Below are 19,869 nucleotides of genomic sequence, written 5' to 3' on the forward strand. Positions count from 1 at the left end.
TCCCATCGGCGTAACTTAAGCACTCTATTCACACCGAATCCTGTTTCGTTTTTTAAAGAAAAAAGAAAATGGCAATGAGTGCACAAAAGATGTTTTAAAATCTTTATTATTAGAAATACACATTCTATTTGCCTCCCAAAAGACCAGCAAATACAGATTCATGACAAAAGTGCCTGCACCCTAGACTGTAATTTTAACAGATGGGACAGCAATGGAAAGGGCTAAGTAAGGTGCCCTGTGTGCTACGGTCGAAAGTCAGTGTCACTACTGGCAGATCAGGACTTGGGTCCCCCAAACCCCACCATTTACCTTCCTGGAGTAAATTAAGGTGAAAGTGTCACCTCCAAATTGGCCCTGAGGAGGGTGCCTGTGCCCAGTCTGGTGGATAAATAGTGTTTCTCCCCCCACCCCAATTCTAAAGGCAGGATGGTGCCTTTCCTAGACCCCACAAAGACAAAGCACGTCTAGAACCATGGAGCCACTCAAAAGCCTTCTTGCACCAGAAGAAGAATTGTGATATTGGGTGGTGAGCTGGAGGAGGTCCCATCAAGCCAACTCTAGAAACAACAGGTGTCTTTCTGCAGAAGTTCTGAATCAACAGGATGTCCTTCCACATCAAGGGGGTTAGAATACAGATGTAAGAAAATAATAAATCCAGGGATGGGGAAGCTGTGGTCTTCCAGGTGTTGGGATTCCCAATTCCCATTGGTCCCTGCTTGCATGTCCAACTCACAGAATTAGTTGGCGTTGCAGTCCAGCAACATTTGGAGAAGTATTTGGGTCTCCAACACTACGACTCCCATCATCCCTGGCCACTGGTCCTGCTAGCGAGGGAAGATGGGAGTTGACAGCTGGGGACCCAAGCTCGGGAAACACTAATCTAGAGGGTCACAGGTGCCCCATTCCTGATGTGCATAGAAGGGCATGCCAGTAGCAATTCTGAGGGAGACTTACCTCACAGCTGGCCATCTCCACTGCAGGGAGAAGGAAAGAGAGGCAGGCCTCAATAAACCACCAGCACACCACTTTTGGCTAGAGGAAAGGGTGCTTAAGGTTACCACCCTGCTCAGGACTTTGGCTTGGGAGCCTCAGCAAAAAGCAGTGACCAGCTAGCTTCCCTGCTCTGGGACCATTCCAAAGGTTTTGATACTGGGAAAACCCCTAAAAATAAATAATTTTCTGCGTGGAGAAGCTCTTGCCTCCACCCGTGGACTTAGCCAGGCAAACACTGCTCAGCTCCTGGATGGCAGGGAGTTGTGTTCCCACCGAGGGGGTCAGTTTTATTTGCAGGTAGCACAGGGCACAAGGGCTACGACTATTGGCCCACCTTTCAGGTTGACCAAAGAGTCGCTGGACCTAACTGGGAGGTGGGGAACGTCACCTGGATCCATCTTTGTGTGGGAGGGGAGATGCATGTTGGCTATAACTGTACAAAACTGGCTTTTCAGATCAACAGGGTAAGTAAAACCGTTAGGAGAGAGCCCTAACCCTGCCTTCAAGGTAGACTAGAAGAAGAAGAAGAGAAAGGAACCATTCCAGGCTCCGGCCTAGTGCATTTTCCTCTTTTTGGATCCAAGGTGTCTCTTCCGTTGCTTGTAGAGGTAGCGGAAATTCACAAACGGCCCTGGAGGAAGGAAAAAGTCTGAACTCCCAAGGCCAGTAGTGCCAAGAAAAAGAGAGAGAGTACTGGTACTCAAGCTCCCCAAATCATCAGTCTAACATGCTGGTAGATGGTTTTAAATTGTAATGATTGAACTATTCAATGTCTCCTGTCTTAGGTGCCGTTTGGAGAAAGGGCAGGATAGAGATTTAATAAATGAGTAACGTATCTCTGTGAATAGTGGCCTCTCACCATGCCCTTCTGGCCTTGCAAGGCCCCAAACTACCCCTCCCCCTTAAACAACTGCAGTAGCGGCTGTGTGCCAGTATTTATTCACTTGGTGTGGCTCTGTTCCTGCCTTAGTAAACAAAGATTGGAGAAGGGAAGCCAGGAAACGTCTGGACTTTGCCAGCAATTCTTTGGGGAGAAAAAGGAATGTAAAGCAAGGTGACAATTTATGATGACCCCTAACTCTGCAGAGCTTTGTGCAAAACCTTACCCTGGGAGGAGAGTTCCCTTCAGCAGTATACTATGATGATGATGATGATGATGATGATGATTACTACTACCACCACCACCAAGTTATCCAAGAACAATTCTAGTCCTCATGAAGTCCACCCCAATCCCACATTACCTTGTTTGCAGACTTTAATCTGAAACTCACCTAGAAACAAGAAGACAAGGTAGAACTGGAGAAAAAGAGAGAAGGGAACGGTGACGTTCAGTGGGTAGGGCAGCATGAAGCTAAATCTCCCAGTGCTGCTGAAGACGGGAATAGCCTGAATCACAGAGACAGCTGGAAACAGAAGGAGACAGGGCTTGAGGTCAAGGCACCTTGCGGGGAAGAGCAAAGGGCTACAGTTTACATGCAGCTTCGTTCAGCCTCGTCTCCAGCAAAACATGAGAACATGTGAACAACAGGAGGAAGGGAGCTCATCATGTGAACATCATGTGAACAACAAGAGGAAAGGAGCTCAGAAAACCAGGCAAATGTACTGGAATCGAGGCTGGAAGGATTGCTTCCAATCTTCAGGCACCCAGGACTAAAGCGGCGCTGGAGAAAATGTTATCCCTCCAGATACTGATAGACTCCAACTGCCATAAGCCTCAACCAGCACAGCCAACGATCCAGGATGATGTAAGTTGGAGCCCATTCCTGGGATGGTGATGAAGATCAAATTTTCAGCACAGAGCTGGGGTGGGGGAACCTTTAACATCCCAGATGTGGCTAAACTGCAACTCCCATCAGCCCCAGCAAGCAGTGCCAAGGGCCAGGGATGATGGGGCTTGTAGTTCAGTGACATCTGGAGGCCCACACTTGGCACAGGCTGAGTGGCGTTGGGTGGAAAGTTTGCGGTGCTACGTTATGGGTGTCGACACAGTCGCCTCTGTCTCTCCAGCATACCTTCTGCTAAGATCCCCAGAGGGTAAAGGGGCATCCAGATGCTGTATCGAATCCAAGTCAGGATCTTCCATTCTATATCGAGGCACGAGAGCATGTAGAACGGATACCTGGAAGGGAAGCCCTGCAAGTCAGTGGCTCATCAGGCTTAGCCACCGAATACCCCCCAGGAGGGAAAGGAAGGAGGAACCATGAACAATGGCAGCGAGCTGAAAAGACGTAGCACAGCCAGGGTAGCGTAGCGGTTATAGTGTCGGACTAGTACCTGGGAGACCAGGGTTCAAATCCCTACCCAGCCATGAAAGCTCACTGTGTGTCCTTGGGCCAGTCATCGTCTCTCAGCCTAACCTACATCCCAGACTCTGAAAAAATGAAGAGGAGAACCACATCTGCTACTTTGAGCTCCGTGGAAGAAATGTGGGATACAAATGCAACAATAAAAAGCTTCCTCAACCTGGTGCCCTCATTAAAAACAAAACAAAATACATTAAGAATTTGGATGGGACTTGTGGGGGAGCACAAAAAAAATATTGTGGCCTTGAGCATCTGCTAAAACTGTATTTAGACAAGCTCTACCCAGAAGTGTAAAGTTGACGTGTTTTAATAAGTAATTGTATTTTACAATGTATACTTTTAACTGCTGATTTTCATATATTAGAATTGTAGAGTTGGAAAGGATCCCAATGTGTCTAGTCCATGTAGTCCACCCCTGGAATGCAGGAATAATTGTTTATATAATTTATTTATATTTTTTAATGTTATGTATATTTTATATTTACTTAAGAGGTTTTTATAATTAAAGTGGTATAGACAAATTCAGTCAAATTAACTAAATTTACTAATTAACCCGGCTCGAGTCAAGTCTATCACCTCAATTTGCGGATCTTGCACTTCTGCAAGCTCCACACAATGTCTGCCTGCAAGGAGCCGTTCCTTGAGTGTGGCAGCACCTGTACTTTGGAACTCCCTGCCTATTGACACCAGGCAAGTGCCTTCGCAGTACTCTTTTGGATGCCTGCTGCAAACTTTTATGATTTAGCAGGCCTACCTGGACACATGATTAAGTTAAAATGTTCTTAAAATTTGTTTTTAGGTGTCTTACTAGGCTTTTTAATTTTGGGGTATGTTTTTATTTTATTTGTATTTTTGTTACCAAGGGCTCCTTTGCGAGGAAAGGTGGGATGTAAATTTAACAAATTAAAATAATTAAATAAAAACAAACTGGGGCGTCAGATACAGCTCACAGGCCCTGGGTTAACCACCCTGGGTCTACAACTGGCTGATCTCCTGGGTTTCAGATGGCAGCATTTCCCAGCCTGACCTGGAGATGCCAAGGATCGAACCTGGAACCTTCTGCATGCAAAGCAGATACTCTACCTCTGAGCTACAGCCCTTCACTCACTGCAGAGAGTGGAGGGAAGCAAATGAGGGGTTAAGCCAAGCTTCCTCAAACTCGCCCCTCCAGATGTTTTTGGCCTACAACTCCCATGATCCCTAGCTAGCAGGACCAGTGGTCAGGTATTATGGGAATTGTAGTCTCAAAACACCTGGAAGGCTGAGTCTGAGGAAGCCTGGGTTAAGCTGAGCAGGCCACAGCACAGACAGTGGCTTCCTTTCAGCTGAGATATAAATGAAAGGGTTAAGCCTGAGCTCAGCTGTGTTCTGTGTTGAGGAATGAGTTGAATATGGAAGGGAGAGGCGGTATGGGGGGGGGGGTGTCACAGAGGAAACCACAGAAGGGGAGGGTGCTCTTGTGTTTGGGTCCTGCTCACAGGCTTCCCAGAGGCATCTGGTTGGCCACTGTGAGAAACTGAACAGGATGCTGGACTGGATGGGCCATTGCCTGGCTGGACAGAGCAGCCTGGGACTGCAAAGCAAGATTCCCCGATACCTGAAGATCTCCACCATGCTCCAAATATAGAAGATGAAGAAGACGACAGCTTTGCTCTGCATTTCTTCCACACCTCCAAGGACAAGTAACAACACAAAGTTTCTCCCAAAGACCTGGGGCAGGAAGAGGGGAGAGAAAGACATAGAAGCGTTTGGAACAGAGAAATGGTATACACGTAGCAAACTGTCTGCATCTCTCTAAGCCAGAGGGCAGGAGGGAGCTAGTACTGTATTCAGCATGCTTCCAGATCATGAGAACAATTGACCTCCATGTGATTTAGCTCCCCTTCCCGTGAAAAGGAGAACAGAAATTAATGTGTGAAAGGCTCTGCCAGACTGCCAATTAAGGCTGCCCACATGAACACAGGCCCAAGACTGGAGACAGGCAGGATCAAACCAGGGTGGGGTAGTGGTCAGAGTGCCAGGCTAGGACCTAGGAGACCAGGGTTCTAATCCCCACTGAGCCATGAAGCTCACAGGGCAACCCTGGGCCAGTCACTCTTCTCAGTTGGGTTGCTGTGGGGATAAAACTAGGGAGGACCACATAGGCCACCTTGAGCTCCCTAGAGGAATGGTGAGGCTCAGTGTGGTGCAGTGGTTAGAGCGCTGGACTAGGACCTGGGAGACAGGGATCAAATCCCACACTTGGTCATGAAGCCCTCTGGGTGACCTTGGCACAGTCACTGCCACTCCAGGAGATAGAAACTAAGGTGCACAATTGGGGAGGGCTCTGCCACAGCCTCCCCTTTCTGCTGGAACTCCAGCAGAGAAAGAGAGAGAGATAAAGGGCATTTGGCCTAGATGGGAGCCAGGAGGCCCTGGCCAATTTTGGAATATGGCCCCTGGGGTTACCAGAGAGGGGTTGCTGGCTCTCTATGTGCAATTACCTGGAGGATGACAGGCATGAAAGGAGCCCGGACCAGACCAATCAGTGTGTTCACAATCTCAATGAAAGACAGCGTCTGGCAGAAGTACATCATGTCTGCCATTGTGTGGAAAGTATCAAAGAAAGAGTCTGCAAGAAAGAGGTAGACAAGAAGGTTATTCTTTGGAACTCCTTTAAAAAAGAGAGAGTTGCACCTTGGAAATTGAAAAATAAATGACCCGGATCCAAAGAACAGGGGTACTTTGCAAGGGGAACTCTGGAGTCAGGCTTCTCAGAGAATGATTTCTTCAGCCACTCAGTGTTTTCAAGTATGTTGGCTGGAGGCCTCTGCATAACAAACAACTAACATGTCTGATAACAACAACAAAACAACAAAATTTATTGCTGTCTTATATTGAGGCAAACCACTGAGTCCCATCTTGTCTATTCCAAACAGCAGCAGCCCCCCAGACCCTCCTTTCCAACCCCTTCCATTAAAGATAGGAGTTGTAGCAGTCCAAAGTTTGGGGGTGGGTGGGTGTCAAAGATCTATTACTATTTTTGCAGTGCCCTTGAGTTGCCCAATCAGCATGAAAGTGAAACTATGTAAACACCAAGAAGCCTTCTAATTGCAGCCAATCAGAGTGAAAGGAAGTGAGTCAGCCACTGAGGATTGGCTCCTAGGATCACTCTGAAGAATGTGTGGGAAGATCCACGAAGAATTGTTGTTCTGTATGCTTTAAAGCAAGAGTTTAAGAACGCTGCAAGCGACTTCCACTTCAAAAGAACATGCAAGTTCCATAGAACAGAATTTCCAGTACAGTGGTACCTCAGGTTACATACGCTTCAGGTTACATACACTTCAGGTTTCAGACTCCGCTAACGCAGAAATAGTACCTTGGGTTAAGAACTTTGCTTCAGGATGAGAACAGAAACTGTGCTCCGGCGGTGCAGTGGCAGCAGGAGGCCCCATTAGCTAAAGTGGTGCTTCAGGTTAAGAACAGTTTCAGGTTAAGAACGGACCTCCAGAATGAATTAAGTACTTAACCCGAGGTACCACTGTAAACACAATTTAAGTCACCCTGAAAGACGACACTGGAGCACTCCAAATCATTTGCCCATGTATGTGCACAGGAAACACCAGATCTAGCCCAAAGGCAACAAATGGAGATCTGCACTGACCGCTGCAATGCATGCCCATTTATTATTATTCTTGCATAACTGCAAGATTATTGTATAATCTTAGAAGGGGGCGTGGCTGTATCTATTGTGAAACGGCCCTGAACTTCTGCATGTGCCGCTCTACTGCTGCTCAAGGACCTTTTAAATGAGAGCAGCCAGGGATTGAACTTGGCAGCGGAGCACCAGCCAGCAGGGACAAGAGGGTGAAGAGTGTCACTTGCCTTTCCCCAGCATGAAGAGCCGAACTGTCATGTTCACGAAAATCCACGAGTAGCCCAGGAACTGCACAAGGTTGTACATGAAGAGGTAACCTCTCTTCAGGTGCCGGAAAGCTGCAAGGCATTGCAGAAGAACAGGGGCTAAATGGCAGAAGTCAGTGGAATGCAAGATCCTGTCTTTGGTCGGAGGCACGACAACAAAGGCTTTCTTTTATACACATTCATTTTTCACACTGCACATAAAACTACGTAACCATGTTGCTTAAAAATATCAAATCGAATTCTTACAGTTCACACCAAAAAACCTTTCCACATATTACTGTGAGATCTCAGTGGGTTATGAACACAATCTTCTTGACACACATAATCCCAAAACGGTTGACACACATTAGAGAAAAGATGGGGGTTAGAATGCCCTTTGTCACACGAATCTGGCATGCCAGCTTTTCAGCCAGGGCCATTGTCCATGCTCTGGAGCACCACGCTTCAACGCTGAAGCCCAAGGCAGTTCGCCATCATCGCATGACTATTTCCATATGTGTTGCTGCAAGGAGGAATGTTAGAAGGTCTTTATGAGCAGTTGCTGGAGCAGAAATGTCCTTTATTCCAAGTAAATCAAGTTGAGGGGAAGGCTGCAGCTCCAGTTTGTATATTAAACTCAACTCTTTAAATACCAGAACCCAAAATGGGGAAACAGATTTGCAAAACCACCACATATGTCTGTAGGATCCAGTCTCTCCATATCCCCTCCAACAGGTTGATGTTGCCCCTGGTATCATGTGGGATATTCACCAGGGGGAAAGGTGCCACCTATGTAAGGGTTTCAAAAACTATTCCCTTAATTTGGCCGAAACTGTTTTAAAATGTGTTTTCCCTGCAAAGCAGGTTTCATTACTTGAAAGTCCGTTTCCCAGGGAATTTTTGTGGCCATAAGATGGCCAGATTCTACCTCCATTAATATTTTGTGTGTAGTTGATACTACACCAGGAACATGTAGAAGGAACATTGACCATAAGTTTATAGAATAATAGAATTGTAGAGTTGGAAGGGACCACGAGGGCAATCTAGTCCAGCCCCTTGCAATGCAGGAATTTTTTGCCCAATGAAATTAAGAGTCTCATGCTCTACAGACTGAGCTATCCCAGCACTTTTCATGTTTAATTGTTTAGTTGTTCTAAAGCGGCCAACTCGTGGTCTGACTGAATGGCTAGTACATGGTTTTATCAGAAAGAAAAGCAACCAATTAAAATTAAACTGTGACCATGTTGCATTTCGAATCTTAGGCAAAATCTGTTCTTCATGTAGGGAGAAAACATTTACACAAAAATCCCTAAGTCTATATAGACCTGCTTGTTCCCAGTCTTCCCAGTCCATCGTATCTCCAGCTTCACAAAATATGGGGTGGAATCTAAACAGGGAGATTGGAGGAGCGGTAAAGAAATCTTGCTGGCGCAGAAAGGTTTGCCAGACAAAAAATACTGTAGTATGACTCATGCAACACGTTGGCGACTAATATACACACAATAATTACCAAAATGATTATACAAAAGATACTGGCTACTTACGGTCTTTGGGGATGCGGTTCTCTATGCTGATTTTGTTAACCCTCTCCTCCTCCTAAAAAATGAGCAAGATGGGTTTTTAGCAAGTGTTAGTGCCATTGGGGGGATGCAGGTGGCACTATGGGTTAAACCACAGAGCCTAGGGCTTGCTGATCAGAAGGTTGGCGGTTTGAATCCCCTTGACGGGGTGAGCTCCTGTTGCTCGGACCCTGCTCCTGCCAACCTAGCAGTTCGAAAGCACGTCAAAGTGCAAGTAGATAAATAGATACTGCTCTGGCGGGAAGGTAAACGGCATTTCTGTGCGCTGCTCTGGTTTGCCAGAAGCGGCTTAGTCATGCTGGCCACATGACCCGGAAGCTGTACGCCGTCTCCCTCGGCCAATAAAGCGAGATGAGCGCCACAACCCCAGAGTCGGTCACGACTGGACCTAATGGTCAGGGGTCCCTTTACCCTTTACCTAAGTGCCATTGGGAAGCCGCCTGCTGTCTTTTGGGACAGACCTTTGCCAAAAAACAAAACAGAAAAACCAACTCAACAACATCCAACGTGAGCTGATGTTGAGCCAGCGCGTTCTTGGGCGATGGTGTCTGTTGGACAATTCAGATGGCCTCCAGTTTCAGCTCTTTTTTCCCCCTCCAGCCCCCAACTTGCCTGGGGTATTCTCTTTCATTTTTGCTTTCATTTTAAATTGCCTCTCTTCCTCCTTTTCAAAAGTCCCTGCTAAGTATTGCCTTCCCTTTGCAGTTGCTACTTAATCACCTCACAGTCCTGTCTGCCTTTAACAAAATCTGCCTTTGCAAAAAACAACACTACTTAGCATTTAAAATAGCACAGTTCAAAGTGCTTCGTACACTCACGGTAATGTTTAGACAACTTATTCTACCACTTCATTACAATGGCCTCTTAGGCAGAATACAATAAACTCAATCCAATGAAAATAAAAATGACTTCGAATGAACTATTACATCAGAATTAATCAGTTAAAATGCCTGATGGAATTTTTTTTTTTTTTTAATAAAAAGGTTTTCAGTAGGTAGAAGTTCAACAGGAAGGGAGCCTGTCTGGCCTCAGCTGGAAGGGAGTTCCATAGAACTAGCACCGCAATATTGGATGCACAGCTCCTGGTGGGCATTCTAGCCATGGGGTACCAACAATTATTATATTATTAATTCTATTTATATACCACCCTCTATCAAAAGATTTCAAGGCAGCGTACAACATTAAAAACACATTACAGAACATCACTGATTAAAAACATAATTAAAAACAGAGTAAAAAGCATACCGACGATAGCCTAATAATAAAACAATCATTCCACTCCCCCATACTTTTGCAGGCCATAGAATATTTAACAGCCATAGGCCTGGTTAAAGAGGAATATTTTTGCCTGGCACCTAAAAGACATGTAATGATTGCGCCAGGCGAGCCTCTCTGGGGAGAGCATTCCACAATTGGGGAGCTACCACAGAAAAGGCCCCGTTCTCTTGTTGCCACATTTCTGGGATGGGGGACATGGAGAAGGGCCTCAGATGACAAGTGCAGGGTCCGGGTTGGTTTGTATGGGGAGAGGCAATCCTTAAGGTCTTGAGGTCTTGAGCAATGTAAGGCTTCATAGGTCGACACCAGCCCTTTGAACTGGGCCTGGAAACTAATAGTGACTCCCCCAAAGACTTCAGTAGTTGGACAGAGATGCATGGACCCAAATTGTGGCGGGCCTTGTAAATATATAGTAGAGCCTTGAACCTGGCCTAGGAGAGCATAGGCAGCCAGTGCAAGCATTTGAACACTGGAGTTACGGGCTGGCAATACAGTGGCACTTTGGTTCTCAAACGCCGAAAACCCGGAAGTAAGTGTTCCAGTTTTCAAACATTTTTCAGAAGCTGAACGTCCAATGCAGTTGTCAGCTATTGTTTCTGGGATGCCTGCACCAATCAGAAGCTGCGTCTTGGTTTTCGAACCTTTCGGAAGTCAAACGGACTTCCAGAACGGATTAAGTTTGGCGCTTTTGTTTTGGCTATTTATTTTGCGTTTTTGTTTTTGAGGCTTTTCCGGTTAATTTGTTTTTGCGACTGTGTGGAACCCAGTTCAGCTACTGATTGATTGATTGTGTGACTGCGGAAATGGATAAAAGCCCCCCATCCAAACAATGACTATCATCAGTGCAGTGACGAAATTATTATTTTTAAAATTTTTATCAACTACAATACTGTCTTATTTATTTTCTAGTACAGTACATTGATTATTGCTTTCATACTGTGGATCAATGGTCTTGTTAAATAGTAAAATTCATGTTAAATTTCTGCTTTGGGGGTTGTTTTTAAAAGTCTGGAACGGCTTAAATCGTTTTGCATTACTTTCTACGGGAAAGCGCGCCTTGGTTTTGGAACGCTTTGGTTTTGGAAGAGACTTCTGGAACGGATTAAGTTTGAGAACCAAGGTACCACTGTAGTCTGTTTCCATCATCAGCCAAGCAGACAGGCCCACATGTCCTCATGGAGCAGGGATGGGACAGAGCACACTGTGGATCACTGGCTAGGCCTTACTTTGGCTTTCAGCTCCATCTCAGCATCCGACTCATCCAACCAACGATCAAAGTCCGGAGCAAGGAACAGCGGCCGCTTCTCCTGCCTGGTCAGCCGTTCCCACCACTGGCTCTCCTTCTTCGTTACGGTGATGTTCAGCTGCCTCTGTGTCATTTTATAGGCTGGCTGAAAGAAGACAACCACAGAGCACCGGTACTGAGTCACACAGAACTCTGGAGTTGGAAGGGAGCCCCCAAGGCTCATCTAGTCCAACCCCTGCAATGCAGGAATCACAGCTAAAGAGGCCCCGACAGACCCCCCCCCAACCTCTGCTTGAAGACCTCCAAAGGAGGAGAGTCCGCCGCCTTCCGAGGGAGACCGTTCCATTATCAAACAGCTCTGGGTTGGAAATAACTTCATCAAAAATCGCACGCACACACACAAGCACAGTTGTGGATAACCTGCAGTGCTACTCAACACAGGCTATCCTGGGCTTGCAAAAGCATCCACACCAAGCTACTAATTCGCAACTTTCAAAACTGAATGTTCAGATTTGTGACCCAAGCCATTACTGCACAGGTGAGGAAGCTCCGCCTGCACGCCAGCCTTGGCCCAACAGGATTCTTTTCACCTGACATCGTGATGCAGGTACGGACAAGCCTTCAAAGGTACATTCTAGAGCTGGAGGGCACTGATAGGTGCTGGGTGCAGCGGCGGAGCATATGCCCGCGCTGTGCAGGATGGGTGCACTCGCAAGGGGGGCGTGGCACGGAGGGTGCCCTCCCAAGCGCAGGATAGCCACTCGGGTGTTTGGAGAGGTGTGCGCGCCCTGCAGCTGCCCACCCGCGACTCCCAAGCCTCCCCCAAGCTGTCAAATTGAAGGGGGAAGGGGGGAATGTCGCTGGCAAAGTGGCACAGCTCCCCCCTTACCCCAATGGCTCGGGGTAGGCTTGGGAGTCACAGGTGGGCAGCGCGCCAAATGTCACCCCCTTCAGTGAGGGCACATGGGGCTCTCATCCCCCACCGCACCCCTTCCTACGCCCCTGGCTGGATGTGCACCTTACTTCTGGAGAAAGCAGTTTCCACTGCTGAAATGGAGGGCGCTCAAATATCCATTTTAGCAGCGGTTTAGAGACCCTGAGCCTCAAAACGGCCCCGCGACGACTGTTGCAGGTAGCGTGTTCAGTGAATATTTTGCCATTCAGTGGCAAAAAATACCAAGGGCGCTACAACCTTCAATGAACTTTCAGAGGGGTGTGGCCCTGCTCCTAGACGTAAGGGGTAACACTAATACCATTGCTGTAAGATACATTTTGACATAAGTAACGACTTTGCAGAATACCCACAAAATTCATGTCTATCGTGCACTCCTTGTTTGTTGATTTGGCACAGAATGTACCATATTTCACACCGGAAGCAGCAAGGCTCTCTTCCTCTTAGGCCATCAGGATACTTCAGGTAGGTGCCTGTCAGTCTGACAGTCAAAACCATTCTTTATCATACTATGATGGTTACAACTGAACAAGGCTACACAGTCAAGAATTATGGAATGATTTCTGTAGCACTTTGACATGTGACTACGATTGGAAAGCCATCCCTTCTCTTGCTTCACAGTAATTTGGTGCTACCCAGGATTAGTCAAAACAAACCAATTTTTCAATGGCTCTACTTTGAGCACGACTAACTTCAGATTTCTCCCACTGTCTTTCATAACTTGTTTGGGTTACTTTGTACAACCAGTTCTGTGTACAGCCGGCCCCTATCTGTGTGCTCGACTGGGGCGAATTTCTTATCTCTCACTTGTCAGGGTTTGGACCTCTATAGTTGTGACTGAGCTTTTGGCATAGAAATCACAATTGCTCCAGCTTCTAAGGGGGCTTTGACATTTCTGTTCCCTTGCAGGCAGGAGGATTGCAGAAATTAAGATTCAGACAGGCAGTTTCCCCCATCCAAGCGGTTAGGTGAGCACTGCAGGAAACTTGAGCCAGATATCTGATACTTAAGTGGCTCCAAGGAACTTTCTAGGCTAAGCAGAAGCAGGTAGCTCTAGGATGCTGGCATGTAGGCAGAGCAGGTTCTTGCCCGAGGCAGGAAGCATTAGCCAACTTCATTGGCTAATACCACAACCTACGCACAGGATTCTGGCTTATCACACAAACAGTGCTGACTGGAATTTCAGAGTTGTAAAAACCACTGAGCAATCTCACATGCTGATCGTATCTACATAGCTGCATGGCCACACCATCATTCTCTGAAACAGCAAATTCACGATGGGAATCACTGAGAAACAAGAGAGGTATTGCAGTGAAGTTGAGAAATCTTCGTACGTTAAACTTTGGTTCATGTGGGTGTGATGCATTGTGGGAGAGTTAAAACTGTGGATTTCTGGGAAATAGAGATCTGGTCTCTTTAATTGTAAAACTCCCTGTCTTTAGAAGTGTAGATCAAATTGCCTCCTGACTCTGGGTGGGATGCTATGTTATCTGGTTTGCAGATCCTGGCCCAGCTGGGGGCTTGAGTGTGGATGGAGTGTGAAAAGTTACAAAAGGCTATCAGGTAATTTACAGCTCAAGAGCCTGGTATGGATCAGAGAAGTCTGGGAATGAAGGGAGAGCCTTTTGATCTCAAGGTCTCTGAGAATAAACAAAGTTCAGCTGTGTGGGTCTTCTCACAATCAGGAGTTATTGTCTCATCATACAGCCATTGGCAAATTGGTAATTAACCCAAAGAAATGATTGGTTCCTAAACCTGTATTCCACGAGGGGTTCTCAAGGATAAAGGTTTGCAGACCACCTTGCCCTGGTGTTCGCCTGAGGGCGTTTGACCAGAAGAACAGACTTTGTGACTTCTTACTATGCTTTGAACTACTGATTACTTGTGAGTATGTTTTAGTTAGTGATATTATGTTGTTATTTTTCTTGTTTGTAACCTTTTAAGAAATGTGCAAGCTTTTACTCTTTGAGTAGCTTTTTCAATAAATTTGGAAAAGGACTTTTGCCTTTCTGTATTCTGTGCCTTTTGCCCAGACAAGCTGAACTGCTGCTTGACCACTTAGTACACACTACCTGTTGGATTTCTGTCTGTGTCACAGTAAAGTGACACAGGGCTGGGCAACCCGGTAAATATCGAAGTGGTGTTCTCCTCCTCCTTGGACCCCATTTGAGGGTTGACCCAGGAGAGGAGGTGGTGGCAGCTTACGATTTGTTTTGTGACTTGAAACACCTCGCGTAACTACCCATCTCCCTGCCGGGTCCAGCCAGCATTTGGAGGACTGGTCAAGGGGGGATGGATAGTTGCGCAATTGCTACAGGTATAAGCACTGCTTTTTAAGTTAAAAAATGAGGTGTCAGTACTCATATCCTGATAAAAGTGCTGTTGGTCCAGCACAAAATGGCTACAATAAGTAGCAAAAAGAAGTGAGAGCCTCTGTGGTGTAATGGTTACAGTGCTGGACTGGGACCTGGGAGTCCGGGGTTCAAATCCCCGCTCAGTCACTGTCTCTCTGCCTAATCTGCCTCGCAGGGTTGCTGTGCGGATAAAATAGAAAGCAGAAGTCTGAGCTCCTTGGAAAAAAAGGTGGGATGTAAATGTAAGGGGGGAGGGAATAAAATTAATATTCTGTACCAGTGAGTACCGTCACAGAGTAAGTTCTGAGTATAAGCATACTCAGGGGAACTCTGAAGGTTGCAGAGGTATACACAGAAAACCACCCATGAGAGACAAAACTCCAAAGCACCATCCACCTGTTGGTCAGAGCACTGGCCTTGTAATTCAGCTGCAGGAAACACCAGAAGCTGTTACCTGCGGGTCCACTGGTGCCAGAAACTCAATTTGAAATTCATACACGTTGTCTCCCTTGGCTCCGTGGCCCTGAGCTAGGAAGAAAAACAAGCAGAAGTAAGAAATCTACTTGAGAATTGCAGGAAGTGGCACAACTCTGCAACTGAATGACAGCTCCATTTCTCAGAAGGCTTTCCAGGTTAATTGTCCATCTGTCCTTCTTGCATTTTTTTTTTTTAAAGCAGGTAAAAGATAAATCAGAAACACCAGGACTTGGCCCTCTGCAGGGCATAGTGATGCATCCAGGCACAACCCGCCACATATCAAGTCTGGTGTCAAGGAACTGCTAAAATTGACAAGAGTTCACTTCTGTCCTCATCATGGCTAGCACCTTCAACATCTTTCAGCACCAGGTAAAGGCTGCCCAAGCTTCTTGTCTTTGTTATGGGGGTCATTTTTGCTTTAATTGTTTAATTTAATTTTTTAATTGGGATGCGGGTGGCGCTGTGGGTAAAACCTCAGCGCCTAGGACTTGCCAATCGTCAAGTCGGCGGTTCGAATCCCCGCGGCGGGGTGCGCTCCCGCCGTTCGGTCCCAGCGCCTGCCAACCTAGCAGTTCGAAAGCACCCCCGGGTGCAAGTAGATAAATAGGGACCGCTTACTAGTGGGAAGTAAACGGCGTTTCCGTGTGCTGCGCTGGCTCGCCAGATGCAGCTTGTCACGCTGGCCACGTGACCCGGAAGTGTCTTCAGACAGCGCTGGCCCCCGGCCTCTTAAGCGAGATGGGCGTGCAACCCCAGAGTCGGACACGACTGGCCCGTACGGGCAGGGGTACCTTTACCTTTACCTTTAATTGTTTAATATAGTTATGTTTATGTTTTTAAATGTGTTGTTAGTCACTTGGAGACCTTTGGGTAACAAGCAACTAACAAGTCCAATAAATATTAACAACTAATAATAATAATAATAATAATAATAATAATATAAATAATAATGCTGCATTTTAATGTGGTAAGTGTGCCCCCCCACAGGCCATATTCTGGAAGCTGCAGTTAGTTAAGGGTTCTGAGAATGAGTAAAGGGGTAAAGGGGCCCCTGACCATTAGGTCCAGTCATGGCCGACTCTGGGGTTGCGGTGCTCATCTCGCTTTATTGGTCGAGGGAGCCGGCATACAGCTTCCGGGTCATGTGGCCAGCATGACTTAGCCGCTTCTGGCGAACCAGAGCAGTGCACGGAAATGCCGTTTACCTTCCCGCCGGAGCGGTACCTATTTATCTACTTGCACTTTGACGTGCTTTCGAACTGCTAGGTTGGCAGGAGCAGGGACCGAGCAATGGGAGCTCACCCCGTTACTGGGATTTGAACCGCCGACCTTCTGATCAGCAAGTCCTAGGCTCTGTGGTTTAACCCACAGCGCCACCCGTGTCCCCTGAGAATGAGTAGGAGGCCCCTTTTCCCCTCACAGAGCGATAATTCCCAGAATGGTTTAACAATCAATTCCTCTTCACAGGAAATTCTGGAATTGTAGTTCTGTGAGGGAAACAAGGGAATCTCTACACAACGCTCAGCACCCTTAACAAACTACTGCTCCCAGGATTCTTGGGGAGCAGCCATTAGTGTTTAAAGTGTTATCATAGTACTTTAAATGTATGGTGTGTAAATGGACACCCCCCCCCCCTATGTAATAATGAGTTAATCTCATTCAAAGACAGGATTTGGGTTGGGGTTTTTTGGCTTTTTTTAAGTAATGCAATGCATTGCTCTTACAAGTCTTTAGACGTAAGGCAAATCCATGATGAGGACACAGAAGATCAAAATAAAAAACAAACAAACATTTGCATTGTATCCACTTATCTTTCAAATTTGAATGTCAGTTCCTTATGCAACAGTAAACAAGATGTTTTGAAAGAGAGAGACCATTATTAGCAGGGCTTACAATCAACTCAATAGATCGGGGAAATTTCACTGCTATATTCAAATAGGTTGAATTTTGTTTGAAATTACGGCACAGGAGGGGAAAGATGGAGCGTAAGTCTCCAAAGTCATGTTAATTTTACAGATACAGTAGTGGCTTTTATGTCAAGAGCTCAGTTGTTTTAGGCGTCGTGACAAAAAAAATAACGCTTTTAAAATGCAAACACGGCTTCTCCTTCCCCACCCCCCAAAGCAAAAGTTTAACAAAAGTCAGGAGGAAATAGTGACTTTAAAAAAGGATATCACATATTATTTATCAATACTAAATTGCCATCTACTGCGTAAAATCTTGCCACAGCAAGATCCCAAAGCCATTTTCTTCCAGAAAGAATCATGAAAACACAACAAAACTGACCTACCTTTGAAATGGAGCACATTGTCTGTAATTGTGATGTCAGGATCCTGCAGAGAAAGAGGCAAAAGAAAAAGAGCCGTATTGGATCTGATCAAGCTTTTCATTAGCCCATTTGCTTGTATTTAAATTACCCGAGGTGCCTTCAACCACCTTTTGTATCTTTTGTACCCCATTTTTGTAGCTCTTGCCTGTGAAGCAGTTTCATAAACCTACAAATATATTTTAAAAAACCATTCACAGAATTGTTGTAGAAGGGGTGTTACCCGTTTGTGGTGGTTTTGTTCCTGGTTTTATCATGTATTTTGTGCTTTTATTTTGTATTTGCAGATGAAGGGTGGTATTTAATGATGATGATGATGATAATAATAATAATAATAGAAGCAGACTGTCAGAGACAGGGATCTGCAGAGGACGGCATAATGGTAATCTTATAATGCTTTTATCCCAGCAGATTCTAAGCTGCTGTTCATCACAGCTTGGAGTGGGAAAGTACATACTTTTATTCAAATCCCCAGTCAGCCATGAAGCCTGTGGGCATAGCTGACAACTTTTCCCTTTTTTTAAAGGGAAATTCCCTTATTCCAAATAGGATTCCTCGCAAGAAAAGGGAAAAGTTGACAGCTATGCTTGTGGGGTGACTTTGGGCCAGTTACTTGCTCTCAGAATACCCTACCTCACAGGGTTGCTGTGATGATAAAACGCAGAGGAAGGAGAACAATGTATACCACCCTGAGTTCCTTGGCGGAAATTATAAAATTTATATATAAATGTAATAATTATAATAATAAAACTTTTTTTTAAAAAAACCACAGTCAGGCGCTTAGGGGAAAAGCCTTGATGGCATGGTCCCTATAAAATAATAGGGCCTGCGGAAGCCTAATTTGAGACATATCGGGACGGGGGCCCTTCAGAAAGGGGTCACTAAAGCTGCAATGTGGGTGGGTGGGGATAAAGCATAGCTTCTTCTCCCCTATTCCAAAAAAAGGAGCAGCAGGAGCTCCACAAGGAGGGTGAAAAGGACATAATGCTGCCACCAACGCCCCCCCCCCCCAAACCTCACTATCTCCACAGTGAGGACCCCAGCATCTGCCTGAGCTGGCTTAACATTGTGTGTATTTTATGTGTATTTTAATGAACTGAAAAGTGTGAAAGAATGAGAGTCACGGGGGCGTGGAAAGTGTGTGTATGAACTTGTGCTTAGTGTACGTTTTTCATCAATGTTGTTAACATTGATTTATAGATTATAAATGGCGTATTGAATTACGGATCATATAATAAAGAGTTTTTGTTGCAACCGTGATGTTTAGCTTTTTTTTTTTTTAGCTGCTGTTTCGTTAAGAGTGTTTTACAGATTGTAATTATTTTATTGATTTATATTATTTGTGATGTATTTGGGATGTTCTTTCATTTTTGGGATGTTCTTTTTCCCCCCCTTTTTTTTGTCAGCCGCTTTGAGATGCATTTTGAACGATTTTACAACACCAACTATGTATTCATAAAATGAGATTTCTCTGAATGGAAAGCGGCGTCGAAATGCAATAAATCGAATCGAATCAAAAGTTTTTAGCAATACCCTTATAGCGCCGGAGACTAGTGCAGGATTTATGGGGAAAACTTTCCTGTAGGAGAAGGGTTGTAAAAGGGGAAAGGTGTGCAAAATCCTGAGAACTGTAGTCTTTAGTTCCTTGCACCCTGGGGGGACACTACAATTCCCAGGATTATCTGCAGGGGAGAGGAATGTGTTAACTGTGTGCTACTTCAAATGTAGGTGTGTGAAATGTAGGTGGTATGCACACATGCGCACAGGGAACCAACCAGATCGAAGAGATAATAACCTGCTTTCTCCCTTCACCTTTGCACACCCACTTGCCCCTGTGGATCCCGCCTGGCAAAACCGGCACGCACACCATATTACTAAAGAACGATGATTGCATTATTAACTTGCATGGCCCTGAAGCCTCCTCTGCAAACAGCCTGAGGCCTGCCCATGATGATGCCCAATAAAGCACCCCCCAAAACGCTCCTCGGCCAAGTGGGGATCGGTGGCGATCAAGGAGCACCAATGCCTCGCCGTGGAAGCACCTGCGGGCGTACATGTCGCTCTAAGGATTTTTTTTGGGGGGGGTGCTTTATTGGGCATCAATAAAGCACCTGCGGCCCCCCGGGAAGTGGGGTATCTATAGGGCACCAGGGGAGAAGAGAGGCTGCCCCAGAATCCCTTGGGCAGGAGTGGGGGAGGGAAAGGCCGCAGGGGAGACTGCGTGTTGGGGGGGGGGACCGACACCTACCTAACCCCCCCTCCCCCTCGGCTCCGCAGCCCACCGAGCCAGGCGCTCACCTGGACGTCGCTGAGCTCCACGCGCAGGTAGAGCTGGTGGTGCCGCTGCGCCCAGTGCACCTGCGGGGTCAGGCTGGCGTCGGCGCTCGGCATCCTCTTCCTCGCGTCTTGTGCAGGAAGCGCCGGGAGGAGAAGGCAGAGAAGCAAGCGAAGGGGCGGCGCCAATGGTGCCCGCGCGGA

General features: G+C 46.3%; 1 protein-coding gene across 1 annotated transcript; it reads right to left on the minus strand.

Annotated features, from left to right (window-relative positions):
- Positions 1-88: 88 nt before the first annotated feature.
- Positions 89-19,860, minus strand: HACD3 (3-hydroxyacyl-CoA dehydratase 3). The gene is made up of 11 exons (XM_080982216.1): positions 19,690-19,860; positions 17,356-17,398; positions 15,043-15,116; positions 11,263-11,427; positions 8,723-8,774; positions 7,161-7,271; positions 5,780-5,907; positions 4,894-5,006; positions 3,006-3,112; positions 2,265-2,396; positions 89-1,624 (listed from the first exon to the last, which is right to left on the minus strand). Exons 1-11 carry the CDS (start codon positions 19,780-19,782, stop codon positions 1,548-1,550), a joined length of 1,095 nt encoding a protein of 364 aa, XP_080838342.1. The 5' UTR covers positions 19,783-19,860; the 3' UTR covers positions 89-1,547.
- Between the last annotated feature and the right edge of the window lie 9 nt (positions 19,861-19,869).

The sequence above is a fragment of the Podarcis pityusensis genome, assembly GCF_964106645.2.
Source record: "Podarcis pityusensis genome assembly, chromosome: 14".
NCBI classification, from domain to species: Eukaryota; Metazoa; Chordata; class Lepidosauria; order Squamata; family Lacertidae; genus Podarcis; species Podarcis pityusensis.

What these genes read in the sequence shown, in the direction of transcription:
- HACD3 (XM_080982216.1), bottom strand. Translation starts at nt 19,782, where the DNA reads ATGCCGAGCGCCGACGCCAGCCTGACCCCGCAGGTGCACTGGGCGCAG. An exon ending in AGATGGAGCTGAAAGCCAAA is followed by an intron (nt 8,775 to 11,262) that starts GTAAGGCCTAGC and finishes CTCATTTTTTAG; the next exon opens with GAGGAGGAGAGGGTTAACAA. An exon ending in CCTTGTCTTCTTGTTTCTAG is followed by an intron (nt 1,625 to 2,264) that starts GTGAGTTTCAGA and finishes TCCTTCCTCCAG; the next exon opens with GGCCGTTTGTGAATTTCCGC.